The sequence below is a fragment of the Camelus ferus genome, chromosome 8 (genome assembly GCF_009834535.1).
Source record: "Camelus ferus isolate YT-003-E chromosome 8, BCGSAC_Cfer_1.0, whole genome shotgun sequence".
In the NCBI taxonomy this organism is placed as follows: domain Eukaryota; kingdom Metazoa; phylum Chordata; class Mammalia; order Artiodactyla; family Camelidae; genus Camelus; species Camelus ferus.
Window position 1 is genome coordinate 29,409,593 of NC_045703.1, and position 18,100 is coordinate 29,427,692.

Genomic DNA, 18,100 nt, shown 5'->3' on the forward strand with positions numbered 1-18,100 from the left:
TAGGAAGTCTTACACTTCCAATAATGGTGGACTCTTTGTCGGTAATCTGCACCAACCTTGTAGTTAGGACAACAGAAGAAGCTGGATGAATTAACTATTAGGATAGGCTAACTACTGAAACAAACAATCCCCAAATCTTATAGGCTTAACAAATAAACCTGCATTTCTTACTCATATCACCATCCAGTGCAGTCAGGAAACTCTGCTCCATGTGGTCCCTCATGGATCCAGGTTTTACCCCTGTTGTTCCTTCACCCTCCTTTAAGTCCTCAGAGCCCTCTCTCTTAGCCAGCAGATGAGAAAAGGAAGTGAGGAGTCAGTGTGGGAGGTTTTTATGGGCCAGATCTAGAAACAATGTTTCTGTTGCATTCCACTGGCCTGAACTTGATCACATGGCCACACCTAAATGCAAGAGAGGCTGGGGAATATAATCTAGCTGTGTGCCCTGAAAAAGGAGGAAAACAGATATTGGTGAGCAGTAGAAATTTTCTTCTTAAAAAATGAACCGAGCTGAATTGAGCTTGCTTTGGCAGCCTTACTGGGTTAGTGGGACAAAAGGCAGACTAGGGCCAGCCAAGAATGGGGTCCTAGTAACCTGTTCCCCACTTTGGATAGAGCCCTCAAGGACTGCACTCTAAGAATAAGTATGAGCCCAAAGTAAAGCAGCTCTCTCTCGGACTTAGGCAAACTGTGTGTGAGCCAAGTAGCTCAGAATACTTTAAGCCTTGTACTTGAAATTTTTTTCTCCAAATATTTTTTTCAAAGATAAAATCTAATACACAAAGATAACCAAACATATGAGGAGACAAGACAATAAAATTAACACTCCATATATTGGAATTATGAATTCATAGTTTAAACAAGGAATGTCACATATTCAAAGAGATTCAGAAAGGAAGCTAAGCTTGGGAGTTTAAGTGTAGGGATCTAGAAACTATAAAAAGAGATATATCAGCTTTGAAAAAGAACCAGTAGAACTTCTTTTTCTTAATATTTTTTAATTGAGTTATAGTCATTTTACAATGTTGTGTCAAATTCCAGTATAGAGCACAGGTTTTCAGTTATACATGAACATACATATATTCATTGTCACATTTTTTTTTTGCTATGAGCTACCACAAGATCTTGTATATATTTCCCTGTGCTATACAGTATAATCTTGTTTATCTATTCTACATATACCTGTCAGTATCTACAAATTTTGAAATCCCATTCTGTCTCTTCCTACCCCTTGCCCCCTTGGCAACCACGAGTTTGTATTCTATATCTTTGAGTCTGTTTCTGTTTTGTATGTATGTATGTATGTATGTATGTATGTATGTATGTATGTATGTATGTGGTGTGTGTATGTATGTATGTATGTATGTATGTATTTATTTATTTATTTATTTTTTTTTAGATTCCACATATGAGCGATCTCATATGGTATTTTTCTTTCTCTTTCTGGCTTGCTTCACTTAGAATGACATTCTCCAGGAACATCCATGTTGCTGCAAATGGCGTTATGTTGTCGGGGTTTGTGGCTGAATAGTATTCCATCGTATAAATATACCACCACTTCTTTATCCAGTCATCTGTTGATGGACATTTAGGCTGTTTCCATGTCTTGGCTATTGTAAATAGTGCTGCTATGAACTTTGGGGTGCAGGTGTCATTTTGAAGTAGGGTTCCTTCTGGATATATGCCCAGGAGTGGGATTCCTGGGTCCTATGGTAAGTCTATTCCTAGTCTTTTGAGGAATCTCCACACTGTTTTCCACAGTGGCTTTCCTTGCTTCCCTCTGCCGCTCTTAATGATTTAGATGTCTTCTTTTACAATTTTGTGTTTATTCTTTTTGTAAGTCATGGCAGTTATCTCCTTTCCAGTTATGAGTTTCTCATTTTTGTAGCATCCTGCTTCTTTTCTGTTTAGAGTAGACCTGTCAATATTTCTTTTAGCATGGGTTTATTGTTTTAAACTCTTTTAGTTTTTCCTTGTGTGTGAAGTTCTTTATCTCTCCTTCTATTCTAAAGGATAGCCTTGCAGGATAGAGTATCCTAGGCTGCATCTTTTTTTCATTCAGGACTTTGAATATATCTTGCCACTCCCTTCTGGCCTGTAGTGTTTGTGTAGAGAAATCAGCTGAGAGCCTTATGGGGGTTCCCTTGTAACTCACTCTTTGTTTTTCTCTTGCTGCCTTTAGGATCATTTCTTTATCCTTGACTCTGGCCATCTTGGTTATGATGTGTCTTGGTGTGGGTCTGTTTGGGTTCTTCCTGTTTGGGACCCTCTGAGCCTCCTGTACTTGGATATCTGATTCCTTCTTTAGGTTTGGGAAGTTTTCAGTCATGATTTCTTCAAATACCTTTTCAATCCCCTTTGTTCTTTCTTCCCCTTCTGGAACTACTATGATGCGTAGATTGGCATGCTTTGTATTATCCCATAGGTCCCTTATATTGTTTTCATTTTTTTTTAATTTGTTTTTCTCTCAGCTGTTCTGATTGGGTGCTTTCTGTTGTCCTGTCTTCTAGGTCACTTATTCGTTCCTCTGCATTATCTAGCCTGCTTTGTACAGCCTTTAGGTCAGCTCTCATCTCAGCAAATTAGTGTACTAATTCTACTTGGCTCTTCTTTATAGCTTCAGTTTCATTTTTGATGTATTTTATATCTCTAAACACTATCTCTTTTAGTTCCTTCAGTCCTTTGATCACTCCTTTTTTGAAATCTTGATCTAGTAGCCATCATTGTCTATTTCATTGATTGTTCTTTCAGGGGATATCTCTTGCTCTTTTAATTGGGAGTGGTTCCTCTGCTTCTTCATATTGCTCATATCTCTCTGGCACTGTGGCTTATATAGTATCAGTTATCTATTGTGGTCCTTAAGGAGTTTATTTATTTATCTATCTAAAGCCTATGCAGGAATAAAACTTGAAAAAAAGAGAGAGAATTTTAAAAGAAGGGAGAAAAAAACGGTTTGAAAACAGTGTATAATCAATAATAGAAGAGCAAGTTGAAGCAGAATAGCAATCGAGTTAAGACATCTTTTAAAAACCTTAAAAAAAAAAAGGAAAAAAATCAAAAAACCGTATTTGAAACCTGTGCATAATCAATAACAGGAGATCAAAACCAAGATAAATAAAAATGCAATGATGTGGATTTTTAAAAATAATAATAATAAAAAGATTTTAAAAGAAAAATTTAAAAGGGATTAAAACTGTAGACATATACAATTGTTTGAAAAGTAAAGATTAAAAAGGTAACAGAAAATAGAACTGATAAAAAAAAAAGGGATGTGTTCTCGTGGAGACTGCACTTTTGATGATTTTATCGAGAGGTCTTTCTGTCTTCGCCCTGTTTCACAAACTCAGCTTGTTTTTTCCGGAGGCCCTCTGTTGGTGCCCTCCTCTGTGCTGCTCCCAGTGCCTGTCAGCAAGCAGATCGCACCCCCTCCCAATACTGAGTCAGATGCTACAGTCTTCCATGGTGGGCGGGCAGGTCACTCCCCATCCCGATGCTGCAGTCAGATGCTGCACTTGGGTGAGGTAGGTGGGTAAATCGTGTCCCCTCCTAGCACTGGGTCAGGTGCTGAGCTCTTACCCGGTGGGTGGGCAGGCAGGTCACTCCCCCTCCCGATGCCACAGTCAGATTCTGCGCTTGGGTGAGGCAGGTAGGTGGATTGCGCCCCCTCCCAGCACTTTGGTCAGGTGCCGCACTCCTGCCAGGAAGGTGGGTGGCCACCCGCCCTCTCCTGGCGTCAATTGCTCCCTTGCTCTGTGCAGCTGCCCTCTCCACCTTGGGTCGGTGCTCCATAGGCATGCTTGGGGAAGACCGTGGAACAGTCCTGCCCCTACTCTGTACCAAAACTCAGCTCCTTGTTTGTCTTGGCGGCACAAATTCTCTGAGGTACCAGGGCAGAAAAATCCTATCTGCCTTGGGCTGTAAACAAATCTCAGTCCTGCCTAGGAGGTTGCGGAGCCCCCATATGTGGATTCAGGTCTCAGCCCCGCCCCAGCCTAGGCACTGCGCACAGGAGGATATGGCGGTTGTGGCTGCGCCCTGCCTCTCTTCTCCCGAAAAGTGCCAGTAGTGGCACCACAGGTCTGAGGAGACAAAGACTACGGTGCCCTTCCCCCACAAGGGCACACCAGCAGTGTTTCTTTGTTTTTTTTTTTTTTGTAATTTATGGGGGACCCAGGCTGTTCTGCTCTGTATCTCCTCCCAGCCACGGCATGCAGCACCCTGCAGTCCCCCAGGGTTGCCTCAGTGCAGCTTCCCCAGACCTCCACCGGGCTCGGGCAGCCTGTCCCGGCCCCAGCTGCCAGTTCGCGTCTCGGGCTGGGTGTCATGGGGACCCTTTGTGCCCGTTTAACTTAGTTCTATTGGTCAAGGGGTGCTCCATACAGATCTCGGCCTCGGAGGCTCCCCTTCCATCCCATTGGCCTCTCCGTTGGAGAGGGGAGAGTCAGCGAACGAGTGCTATTCCTCCTTTGACGCTCCCTCCCCATGGGACCGGTCCTGCACTGTTTTGCTTTTCCTTCTTTCTTTTTTCCTTTTCTCCTACCAGATTTGTGGTGTCTTTGTGTTTTGAAGAGGGCAGTGTTCTGTCAGAGTCAGCAGATGCTATGGTTGGTTGGGTGGGTCCGTGGATGTGAGTTTTGGTGTATTTGTGGGAGAGGGTGAGCTACGAGCATCCTTCTACTCCACCATCTTGGCTCCTAGTCTAGAATTTCTATAACTGTAAAGTATAATAACCAAAATTAAGAACTCAGTGGATAAGTTTGAGAGCAGATAGAACACAGCTAGGGAGCAACATAGTGGACTAGAATATAGGTCAGAGGAAGCTATCCAAAATGAATCATGAAGAAGTGGAAAAAGGAAAATACAAAAGAAAGGATAAAAGAAATGGAGACAATGGAGTTTAACTTAGTTCACTTAGAGTACCAGAAAGAGGAAAGAGGGAGAGAGAGATGATGAAGCAGAGGTAGTATACACGTCATATGCACATACAGATGGACTGGATATTGTCTGACAGTTATGGGAAAAAGAAACACTGACAACATGCCAGGAGAAAAATTGCTCAAATTAAGACACGATATAAATAGGAGCATATCACCCTGGGCTGTGATGTGGATTTTGACATTTCTAGGCCTTTGATCTAGGGACTCTGGTGCTCGGCCGTGAAGGCTGAACGTGAACTATTTGGGACTGCTGCCATTTATCCCATCCTCTCCCTCCCTCTTGTTGCCCTGGGGTAAAGAACTGTTAGCTGAAAGTAGCTATACAACCGAAGTCAGATTTCACCCCAAATATCAAATCATTTTTCTATTTGTCAAACTTTAAAGGAGAAAAACACATTCAGTTTGATTTTCTTTTTATATGTTCCTGAAAAATTATTACTTCTATAGATTAAGGAAAGTTAGGGAAAAACATAGAAATGTCCATGACAAAACTGATATTATGATCTCACACAGATGAATCATAAGTGATAAGATGCCCATTATAAAGATGATCTCTAAGAAAATGTTGTTTTTGCTTTTGAAAAGCACACAAGTTCACTGAGGGGAACATCCAAAAAGTATAACAATGAAACAAAATTAATCTTTTATTCCACTATCTGAAGATAACCAGTGTTAACAGTATGGTCTGTATCTTTCCTAGACTTTTCCTACATATATATTCCAGGGTATACAATAAAGACTTGCCTTGGAAATGAGGATTTGGGCCAACTAGGAAGGAGTAAGATTTTTGAGTTGGTGTTTCAATTACTTTGGAGACAAATGAATATAAAAGGAGTAAGACTGCTCCCCAGGCTGTGTTGTTTTATTCACACATTCACTCACTAATTCATCTGATAAATATTAAGTACTTTCTGTGTGGCATGTACTGGGTTAGGAGCTGTTCATTATGTGGGCCTAGAGCTTTCCCCCACATGGGTGCTCATGTGTTATCACAAGCCATGTGGGACGGAGAGGGCCTGAGGCAGACACTATCTTTGTCATCTACATATGACTTTATGGAGGGCTAGGGTGCCAGGAGGGCAGGTATTTTGGTGGACCAGAGACAGCTGGAAGGACCAGAGGGAGTGGCTTAGCTAACCAGAGGCAGGCCAGACTGTTGAACTTTTTGATCTGTTCACCTTGTTTAGGCTGCCTGACTTTGTGAGCTGAGGAGAAGGTTATTGATAGTTAATAAAATAGCCACTCTTTATAAAGTGTTTATTGTGTGCCAAACAGCATAACATACATAAATCATTTCATTTACTTCTCACATGAACTCTGTAAATTAGTAACTAACATTTATTGACCACTTACTATATAACTGCCACTACTGTAAGATTTTACATGCAGTCAATACATTGAACCCTTGGGACAAACCTATGAGACAGGTTTTGTTATGATCCCCCTTTTATGGTTAAGGAAATGGAAGTTCAGGAACACTTGCTCAAGGTCACATGACTAGACATGACAGACCATAATTCCAAAGCCTTTACGGTATTTTTGCTCACAACTATGTAACTTATTTAATTAATGAAAAATAGTGTTTCTGATTAATAAGAAACCCTCATCTCTCGCCAAATTCAATCCTGAAAGTTTATTGAGTGTCACTTCTTAGATCAACATAGAAGCCAGGATAAGAAAACACACTCTTTAAATATCTATTTTCTTAATTTTATATTTTAAATTAATCTTAATCTTTTTGAAGCTGAACTCTCTTAGGAAAAGACTTCCTTCTTTAATACATTTCATTCTTCTTTCTCACATTTTTAAAGAAAAAAGAAATACTACTGTTTCTCCATGGCCTAAATTGTGATTTATTTGGCAACTATTAAGCTCTCTTTTATTTAATGACTATTTTTTTATTGAAGTAAAATAATACACAACATAAAATTTACCACTTTAATCATTTTTTAAGTGTACAGTTCAGTGGCATTAAGTATACTCATATGTTGTGCAACCATCACGATTATCCATCTCTAGAACTTTTCATCTCCCCAATCTGAAATTCTATACCCATTAAACAATAACTTCCCCCAATAACTATTATTCTTAAAAGAGATAAATAACTGTATTAAGCTTAATTTTCTTTACATGAATGAGCACATAATTGTCTTTGGGATATGAAGGAAAGGGATATTTGCCAGTATAATGGCAAATGCAGAGCCTACTGACAAAGGTGTATAATTTGTAAAAATAGCTGAGTGGGCAAAATTCTGATTTTCAGCTGCCCTAGGCACTTCAGTGTACTTCTGATAATGATTTTCCTTGGGCATGTAGTTATACTGATAGAAATCATATTCATGCATAAAGAGTGAGCTTAATTATACATAACTACATACCTAAGATGAGGTTTTACATTTTTTTACATATACTTTCTGATTTACAAAAGATAAGACACTAAATTCTAACTGATCTCAAAAAAGTAGTGTGTCACCCTCAGAGCATGAGTGTCTTATTGTATGAGTTATCCTTTTTACAGGACAACACTGTATCTTACCTTCCCCCTCCTTCTTTCTGGAACTGTTTTCATTACATGGGGATTCCACCATCTTATCCGGTCCCTACTATGACTCTGAGCTCAGGCAAATGCACAAAGGCTGATTTAGGGTTTTGGATGTAGTCAGTGGTAGAAACGATCCTATTGAGAAGGACACTTCTTTACACCTTCACCTCATCAGTTGAGCTCCAGATAAGAATAAAAAACAGCCAAAATGGGATGAATGGTAACGTATGTGCCAGGCACTGTGCTGAATGCTTTACATGTATTATTTTGTGTAATCCTCACAGTCCTGTGAGATCCAAATCAATTTCCATTTTACAGATGGGAAGACTCAGGAACAGAAAGATTAGGTAACTTGCCGGAGACACACTGTTAATAAGTTACAGACTGAGGACTCAAACACAAGCATTCTAGAGCCTTTGTTCCAATCTACTCTGTTAATACAGCCTCCTGGTCCACATCAGGCTCGACAGTGTCAAGGTTAGACCAAAATAAACCACACGCACATTCAAGTCCCTGTGTGGCTGAGGTGAGCAGGGAGGCTTAGCTAAGGTCAGGCACTGGGTCTGGAGGTAAAGGCCTTCCAGCCAGGGAAGGGAAATGGAAAAGGCAAGGTCATCTCCTCTGGCCCCATGTGTTATCTGGTTGGTGAGAGGAGAGAGGAGAAAGGAGAAAGGGCATCTCTAAGCAGATTTCCAAAGGCATCAATGCTCTCTCTCTGGTGTGGTATCCCTCTGCCCTAGGCTCGTAGTTGCTGCATCCTTCTTAGAACTGCTGTCTTTTGAGAGAACCACCTCTCCAGAGCTTTTCACCCTGATTCACTCTTACTGCCCACACCTCTGTGAGTTTTCTGTGTAACTGATCTCAGCTGGTCATTAGGGTAGTGGTGGATTTAAATGGATGGACTCCAAGGTGAGAATGATTCTCCCTCTCCTCACAGTTCCCTAATTCCCCCAGGAATGTAGCCATATCTACATTTCTGAAAGCAGAAGCTTTAATGCAGATGATTCCCTAAGTGAGGGGAACATTTTTGAACAGGGAGTAGTATTGATAGATCCTGCCAGAAACTGAGGAGGCTCAGCCATCCGTGTCATGGGGATCTGCTGTGGCTTTCAGAGGGACCTCAGAGTAGCTCCTGGCCTTCCTAGTCTCCAGTCTCCTCCGCACCCTGACGGAGCCAGACACACTCTCCTCTCCACTGCTCACAGGTACAGTCATCCACGCACAACTTCAGACGAGGAGAGGTGACTCTCCTGGGAGTGTTCCTAACCCCTAAAAAGTGTGTTTGCATAACATTGTCATAATTCTCATGAGTTAAATTCATGTTTCAGGAACAAGCGCTCTACATCTGTAGGCGGCACCTTTGTGAGCAATTTCTTGGGCCCTGAATGCTGCCTCCTCGTATCAAGAGGTAGAGTGCTGTGCAGTTATGCCTGAGGTCTCAGTCTGCTTCTGGTCATGAAGACCCTCTGATGTTTCCCGCAGCGGTTAGCAGTGTTTGCTGCATTGTACTTGGGTACCCCAAGTTAAACGAAAAACATTTTCTGATGCTTTTCTTACTGAAACATAGTCTTTATTTCAAAATAGTGACATAATATTCAGCATACCATTATAAGATAGCTCCATTTAACAGTAGTGACAGTTTGCATTTGAGTCATAGGAAGGCTTTGTTAGGACATGTTTAAAGTTATATCATATAAATAGAGACAGTGAAGATGAGATTTAGGACAGGGGCCTACAGGATACCAGCTGAAGTGGCTAGAATACTCTTTCCATTCCTGCCAAGTTCTTCTCTCTTACCTTCTTTGTACATCACTATTACAATACAGTGTACACTGCCCCCGGCCCACTCTGAAAACACTGCCCCATTTGGTCAAGTTACTCCCAAACTACCACCTAGATCACACCATGACAACAAGAAGAGATGTTTTCCACCAGAACTGGCTTATTTTAATTTCCAACTCTTTATTTTACATTCATTATAGCCACTTGGAGCCAGTGACTATTTGGAACTGTCAAAGAATTTTGATACAGTATTTTTACGAAACATTCCACAGTTTACCCTGGCGAAGAGGACTCAAGCCCGGAGATTCATAACTCTCATTGATAACTTCTATGATTTCAAGGTAAGGATGTAGTACATTTTCTCAAAACTAAACATTTTGGACTGTGAAGTGAGGTTGCCTGGGCTGGAATCCTGGTCTGCTACTCACTTCACTTTTCTGTGCCTGTTTCCTCATCTGCAAATTGAAGATAATAGTAGTATTTGCTTCAGAGAATTGTTGTGAGGACAAAATAGACTAATCCGTGTAAACCACTTACGACAACACTTGGCACAAGCTGGATGCTGTGTAAGGACTACTGGTGGTAGCAGTAATAGCAGTAGTAGAATAGTAAAAGTCCCATCGTAAGGCACTGCCATGTTAGCGATTCCATCATTCAGTTAGACGTATCGTGTGCTGTCTGTGAGGATGTGCAACACAGTGCCTTACCTAGACTGAGCGTTCAGTAAATACTTGTTGCATGAATAAATTATTAGACTCATAAAATAATGAGCAAGATGAATGAATGACCAAAGGGCCAGCCCTCCTAGTATTGCAGTTTTTCTCCCTCTGACCCAGAAACTCCAGTAACTATCATTGTCCCTTTTAAAAAAAAAATTTCATGTATTTTAGCATGAATTGCAGAGCCATTTTCCCTTCATCAGTAGCCTAGTGGTTAAGGAGTGGGCCCTGGTACCAGGCTGTTGACCTTGAAGACCAGCCTAACCTCTTGAACTTGAATTGCCTTCTGTAGAAAAAGTGAGTAATAATAGCAGTTATCTCATAACATGTTGTGAGGATTAAATAAGTGTGTAAAGTACTTAGAACATCTTGTGGCATACAGTAAGCTTTCAGTGAAGATGAGCCACTATTAATAGTATATACAGTAAAGTATAAACACCTTCAAACTAGAGTTAATTTAAATATTATTTTACTGTTAGATACCATTTTTCTTCCCTGTTCCTTGCACAGAAATAGATAGAGCAGTGATTCTAAAATTGAAGGGACTTTGAGGGGAGGAGAAAGCACCAGAATGTGCTGGGAGGGAGAGGTGAGATTTTTAACGTTTCCTTTATTCATTCATTCCACAACCTTTATCATGCGAAGCACAGTGCTGATTCAGTGACAAAGAAAGCCAGACACGGTGCCTGCCTTCATGGATCTGGCAGTCTAGTGTTGAAGAAACACAAATCAAATGTGTACAGACTGAGAGTAAAGTCAGCACTGGGGGATGTTCTCTTGGAAAGAGAGGGGAGTTGGTGCTGTGAGAGTCCAGGGGGAGTGGATCTTTGTGCAGGTGATGGAGGTGGATGTAGGAAGTGCTGCTGAGGACCAGCTGCACCAGAATCATCTTAGCTACTTAAGATCTGGATTCCAGAGCTCACTCCACCCCCACCAGCAAATGAGGACCAGGGATGTGGCCTGGAGCTTGCTGGTTCACCAGCTCCTCAAGTGCTTCTCATAAACACTGAGATGTGATGGCCCAACTCCCATCAGGGTGAAAAGGGGTCAGCAGAGTGGGAAGTTTGCAGCAAAGGCTTTGTGATGGGCCTGAGCACAAAGGGCAGCCAGCAGACTCTGCCACCTGCTTTCAGGGGGCCAACAGGGGTGTGAGCAGAGCATTGGGAGAGGCAGGAAGCTGAGAACACTAGAGCTCGAAGTTCAAGTCCTATCACTTGTCTCCTTCTGGGTCACTCATCCAGAGACTCTGCTTTGAAATCATCACATGGGGTCCAGAATAAATCTCCTGGAGGTAACACTCTGTTTTTAGAGGGTGAATGAATGACCAAAGGGCCAGCCCTCCTAGTATTGCAGTTTTTCTCCCTCTGACCCAGAAACTCCAGTAACTATCATTGTCCCTTTTAAAAAAAAAATTTCATGTATTTTAGCATGTAATTTAGCATTTTACCACTTTCAAGAAGAAAGTGGTAGAGGGGCACTGGGAGGTGGTTCTTAGAGTGGAGGATTGATTAACTATTTTCTTTAATCTTCCAGCTAGAAATACCTTAAAGAAAGCTTATGTTCCCCATCCCTCAGTCCCACCCCTCCCCCAACTTCTACGTACCCCTACTTCTTAATTAGAAGGAAAAAAGATTTATCTAGCAATATGATTCAATACTAGAACCATTCTCCTAACATTTGCTTTAACTAAATCACACATATTCTTTTTTAAACGTAGTTTAAATTAACTTATTTCAGAAATTGGGAGCATTAAACAGACATCATTCTAGAATGTATTCATGGAAATGTGTGAAACAAGGGCATTCCCATCTAAGTAATGAAAAAAGTGTCATTTGTGATTAAAAGAATTTATAAGAGCAGGTAGAAAGCCACTTGGATCTGGAAAGAATAGTCCCAAACATCAATACATTATTTTATAGTATTGGCATATTTACTTGAATAATGATTTTAAAAGGATAGTTGTGAATCCTGAAAACAAATTCAAGACTCCTTAAAATATCAAGAAGAGTATTTTTTGTATCTAAACTAGTGGGCATAAAATTTATAAAGATACAAAAACTGTTTCTGATATATGATCACATATGCACACTCACTCAAACACTTATGTAACCAAGAAGTATTAATGTAAAGCTTAGACTTTTTGAAGACTAGCTGGAAGCATGCTGATATAAATGTATGTTCTGGAAACTCAGGGTGTAATTGGAGTTGCGATGCACTGAACTTAGCAGTCACCTATGCAGCAAAGTGGTAACAGTGCATCTGGTGAGTAACTTTGATGCACACTGAGATGGGCTCCAGTCAGTCAGGTAAAAATGTCAACCTCCGATGTAATGGAAAAACCACTGGACTTAGAACTGGAAGCTTTGAGCTGGCCTCATGAGCTGAGACCTCTCCAGGCCCAAAGGCCAATAAAACCTTTTGTTCCCTACTTCACAGGATGATACAAGCTGTGTGGAAATATTTGGAAAGTACTTTGCAGTTTAAAAATATCACTTTAAAGAGACTCAAACTATTAGAAAAAATATGGACATGATCAAAAGGTTTTTTTAAAAAAATACTTTGTTTAAAAAATACATTTGGAAACATCTGTGATCCCAGGCTATCTGAATATGGGTTATGTGGCCTATTTATATTTCAGAGATACTCCAGAAGTAGAAAAGAGAGTTTCCCAAATATTGAAATCCACTTTAAAGAAATGCTGTATTCACTTATTACACAAGATTTTTATTATTAGTGACGAAGAAGCAGTGTAGATGTGTCCTGCCAGTTTTGAAACTCTGACAGCCACATTTTGCTTAGCATTTTTGTGTGTGTGGACTTTTAAACATGGAGATTAATGAGATTTTAGAATAACTTTAGGATAGTTTAGGGTAACTTTAGAATAATTAGCTTAAATCTCTAATTAGAAAAACAGATTAATGAAATAGGAAAAATATGTCATAAATTGAAGCTTTAAATATTTTTTCCCAAAATAAAGATAGAACTTGGATAAAATATGTAAAAATAGAAATAAAGTTATTACTGTTACTTAGATTGAAAGAGAGGAGTTCAAGGAATTGTTCTTTTGTAAATACCCATTCTGTGAGTTCATAAAAGAGTATTTTCACCGAGTATCAATTTTGCTGCATGTATTTAGAATCATTAAAAAAAGTATCACTTTAAAGAGACTCAAACTTTTAGAACACATACAGACATTTTAAAAGCAAAAATCCAAGCTCCCTGTTATGACAAACAGGTTTTTATTTTGTGAGAAATTTGTTGTTACCTTCAACTTGTGAAAGGGAAGGAGTAACACCGTTAACTCATTTTCCTCCCTTTCAGGTGCGCGTAATTTGCTCTGCATTGACTCCTATATCAAGCTTATTTTTGCATCAACATCATGACAGTGAGTTGGAGCAAAGCAGAATACTGATGGATGATTTGGGGCTGAGCCAGGTAGGTGATATTAACATAATCTCCTTTTTTATTATAAAACAGCTTAATTGTTTTTGGTTTGATACATGGCTACATTTTGAAGGACTATAGTATATATTTAACCACTGATTTGCTGCTTTCTTCTAAAGCCAGTGTAGCAGTCCTATTCTCAGTATCACTAAATGTGGAGAATTACTGCCTTAAAGGGGAAGAAATCTTCATGATCATTTTTGCATGTGATAAAGACAAAGTCCAGGGAGGTGGACTAATGGGCCCACGGTCACCGTGCTGACTGAAAGCAGGTCAGAGCTGGATGCCAGGGTGCCTGTGTCTAGTTCCGGGCTCCTCCTGCTACACTATGAGACCTCTGGGTCTCCTGCTTCCCTTCTGCTGGATTTGTAGTGTGCACCACACAGTGTCCGAGCACGTGGACTGTCTCTCCCAGGACCATGAAGTGCCTGGCCAGGCCCTTGGCTTAAAAAGAAATCCACAATTCACCTCCTAACCCCTATTCTGTAAGCATTTATGGAGCACCTGTGGGTGCCAGGCTCTGGGGACACCCTGTAGGGGATCAGCCAATGCTGGTCCAGCTCTGAAGCATAAGGGCCCGGTGATTCACCCCAGGCCACAAAGTGACTTTTTTTCCTTCTTCTGGATGAATGTTACCAGATTATAGTTCTCAACTGTAGACAATTGAAATATTAGTCATAATTATATAAACACCCCCAGAATGAGGGGAGCCTCATTCTTTCAACCCCAGAGAGGTGAAAGGCCATTTGGAATGAGGAAACAGTTTCTTACTGACCTGACGTAAATTATGCATTCTCGGGAGTTTGGGGAAATGAAGCCAATAATTCTTTTAGAAGTGAGCTATCAAAATATGATTATTTAAATCTACATGTAGAAATAAATAGCTGCTTATAATCCCATTTCTCTAAGAGCAATAATTATATCCAAATAATATCTTTGACAATTTAGAAGAATACCCTTGAGGGACTACATCATCTCAGTTTCTAAAGTCGTTTAAATCATCAACTCTTAAATTGTTCTTCCTAGGATCAGGGTTCAGATAAAGGGCAAAGTAAGCCTAGCATTTGGGACTAATAACATATGAGGAAATCAGCGCACGTGACCATGGGGTCATGCAGTTTTACAGTGGATCAGTAACTTGGACTTTGGAGTCCAGAACCTCTCTCTGAAAGAGTATAACAGCAAACCCCTAAGGAAAGAGACAAAAATTCAACACCCACCTACTGGCCACAAGCCCATGTTGGAATCACCAGTGCCAGGCTGTTTACTGGCCTCATAGAGAGCTCCCCGACTTGACCCTTTGATAGGAGGATCAAGTGTCCCAGCAGCTCAAGACCACAAGCAGCTCTGGCCTTCCCAAAGTAAGCTCCCAGGCACAATCTCCAGGCTCGCAGTCAGTCACCCAGTTTGGAAAAGGCTCTTCAGAGGTTCGTCCTCAGGCCTCCCCTCGGGAACGTGGCCCTGTCTGTGAAGCTTCAGGGAGGGTCAGCCTCTTCCTCACTTGCCAGAACTGCTGGGTTTTGGCATTACTTGTTTCTGGCATGCACTTTTTGAGAAAGAATTCCTTTTCTCTCTGGAATGTCCTTCCTTTAGATTTGTAGAGAACTTCATCTGAGCAAAAATGTTCTTATTTGGATTTTAGGGTGTTGTTTCAGCTTTAATTATTCTTCGAATGTTTTCCCTATTGTTTTCTCCTTGGTAATTTGTTCTGTTTATTGATTATTGGTTTAGATTAGTTGATTCTCTAGTCTAATTTAAGAGATTGTATGTGAAAAAAATTTATAGAATATTTTATAATCTAAACAAGTAACCCCCCCAAATTTTTTTTAAGCCTATGTTTAGTGTTTTAAATTTTAGGTCAGTGGTTTTAATTGGTGCTGGATTGTTGTTTTGTTTTGTTTTTTGGTATCCAGGACTCAGCGGAAGGACTCTCAATGTTTACTGGAGAAGAGGAAATCTTTGCATTTCAGCGCACAGTTTCCCGGCTCACAGAAATGCAGACTGAACAGTACTGGAATGAAGGGGACAGAAGCAAGAAGTAACCGACACTGTTGCATGAATAAAACTCTGGGCAAATGATTACCGCAGGGAGAACTTTTTATTACGGGACTTGAATCATTTTTCTCATCATTAATTATGCACTTTGTCCTCTGGACCATTTTTATCTAAAATTGCTGTTGAAGATGTAGTAGATTAGTAAGTTAAAGTCATTCTTAGGTCTACGTTTTGCCTATTTATTTGGCCTTATTTCTGCACCACAAAATTAAAATCAGCACCCTGAAGGTGAATGTAGGACCAGATATTTTGGCTTCTTATTAAGCCACCTGAATGAACCTTGAATACACACACACTCGGTAAATGCAGGATGCCTGGACATCTCTGAGCTTTGGCTACATGGTAGCCCTATGATAGAAACATCTTTTACGAGACAGGAGAAAAAAACCCCAAATTTCACTTCAAAACAAAGAAAGCCTTCTGGTCTTACTTTAAACTAAAGTCAGTAACATTTTAGAATGTGGACTTCTCCGTGTGATTGTAGGGGGCTATAAATCATACTGAATCTCCTAGGCCTTCAGACTTCCTTAGACAGGGAGTATGTTTTTTACCCTGAGTTCAAGCTTGGCAGGCAGGACCTGATCTCCAGTGGACACAGAGTTGCCTGAAAAAAATAAAGGATTATGGCACCATAGAATAAGGAGCAAGGGTGTCAAATTCCAACTGACAGGCAGATCCCCCAACTCTGACAGCCATAAGGACAGACACCAGGAATGGGGACCAGTGAGAGAGTGTCAGGAGGGGCAGAGTCCTGGACACACGAGGCTACAAAGTGGATTCCTGCTCCCCTGAGGCTACAGGACCATGGGGACCTCGGCTCCTCCCCGCTGCTCATATGCATTTTCCTCTGGTCGCAGGATGCTGCTCCTACCCCTGCCTCTGCTGCTGTGGTGCAATGGGCCTAATAGTAAAAAGGAAAGACCGCTTGACGAACCTACTTAAATAAAATCTGATTTGTCCTCCTTTGAGGTCATTCCTTGATTCATTCAAGTATAATCTAACTTTACTAACTATTGTCACAGAAGAACGTTAGATGAGGCTGTTACAAGGGTCTAAATCCCTCTTCAGGAAAAAGAAAAGAAAAAACTGAAATCCACGACGTCTCATGAAAATCAAATATTTTGTGGGCACAGGCACAGGTGAGTCAGTTCAAATAAATGATTACAGTTGTCAACCTAAGTAGGCTCTTTGAGCCTATTTAATTTATAAGTCAATCATCTATCCATATTAGTCCATTTTGGACATTAACTGAAATCAATCAGATGGGTGGATAGGGTACCCAAATGTGGAGAAACACTTAAGTCAAGGCTTCTGAAACTTAGATGTGATTTTGAAATATTTTTATTGAAGTGAAACAGGGAACTCAAAAAGAGGTTAGGTTACAAGGGAGAAAGGATGGGAAATAACCATTGTATGCCAGATTTATTGCTGGACATTTGTAAATCTCAGATAAAAAAAATAATTCTAGAGAGTTAATAGAATCATAGATAAGAAAACCAAGGCCTGGAAAAGTAGTTTGGCCTGAGATCACAGCTAGCAACTACACAACTCATGTAGTATGTCTTATATCATGCCACCTCTATAAAAACAAGAACAATTTTAATAGTGGTTCTTTTTGTTTAACTCAGTGAAGATGAATTTACAGCAGAACCATTGCTTTGAACTCAATAAATATAAAATGTTTAATTTTATTTTTTCATTCTTAGCTTTTTGTTTTCACATTTCTTTGGCAATTATGCTATTCCTTAATAAAGAGGAAGTGTGAATGGATAGACAGACAGGTGGACAGCCTGATGGATAGAAACAGGAGCTGTCCCTGAGTGTGTAGGTCTATGTGACATAATCCCCTCATAACAAGTTGTTGTAAAAGTTCATTTGAGATCAGGTATTTGAAACAAGAATTTCATTTTTCCTTAGAAATAGTGATGTGATGTTAGTTAGGGCCCTGGCTCAACGCATAGAAGCTTATGGAATCCTCAGTGTAGCTGCCCTGTAATTTTGATATTAAAGAACTTAGAATCCTTTAAAAATCCAGTTTCTGTAGGATAAAACTGTAGTTCAGGTTCTACCTGAGTACCTAGATCATGTCCCCACATCTGTCCTGCTCTCTAGGTGCCCCCCTTCCTGGGCCTGGCGGGATAGGGACAGCAGAAGGGACTTGCAGAGCTGAGAGTGGGGTTTATGCAGGGTAGAGGGATGGTGAGGGGAGGGGGTGGTCGATGTTTTGGCCTAGGGACCAGGGAGGCAGAGGAGGGATTATCAGGAGGTAGCTGGAAATGGTACATCTTTGTCTCCATCTCTTCACCAAAGTCTGCTTCATGAAGCAGCCTGCAAGAAAAAGAAACAAAAGTCTTAAAAGCTGTGACCAGGAAACAATACGGTAGTTCTACTAAAAAGAAAATTATGCCAAAGTGAGACATGAAAATGAGCCCTAGGTTGGACAGCAACATTTCAATTCATGTGTTTTTTCTTCTGAGTCCTGCCCGGATTACATGCTCAGCATTTGAGTCTTTCTCCCTAGGACTGCAGAAAATCTCTCAGAGCAAATGCTCTCTCTCCCTTCTTTCCCTTTCCTTTTCTCTCTCTCTCTTTCTCTTTCTCTCTCTAATGCTTTAAATTTA

The 18,100-nt window shown here is 40.5% G+C and overlaps 1 protein-coding gene across 8 annotated transcripts in view; it reads left to right on the forward strand.

Moving 5' to 3' along the window:
* The window catches only part of AFG1L (AFG1 like ATPase), a 201,920-nt gene extending 185,473 nt beyond the window's left edge, over positions 1-16,447 (forward strand). For all 8 annotated transcript variants that reach the window (XM_032484645.1, XM_032484647.1, XM_032484646.1 and 5 more), the window contains 3 exons: positions 9,462-9,602; positions 13,302-13,415; positions 15,338-16,447. In XM_032484645.1, the coding sequence (XP_032340536.1) occupies positions 9,462-9,602; positions 13,302-13,415; positions 15,338-15,466 (384 nt within the window). In that variant the 3' untranslated portion in view covers positions 15,467-16,447. The remainder of the gene's footprint in view (positions 1-9,461; positions 9,603-13,301; positions 13,416-15,337) is intronic.
* The last annotated feature ends 1,653 nt before the right edge of the window (positions 16,448-18,100 follow it).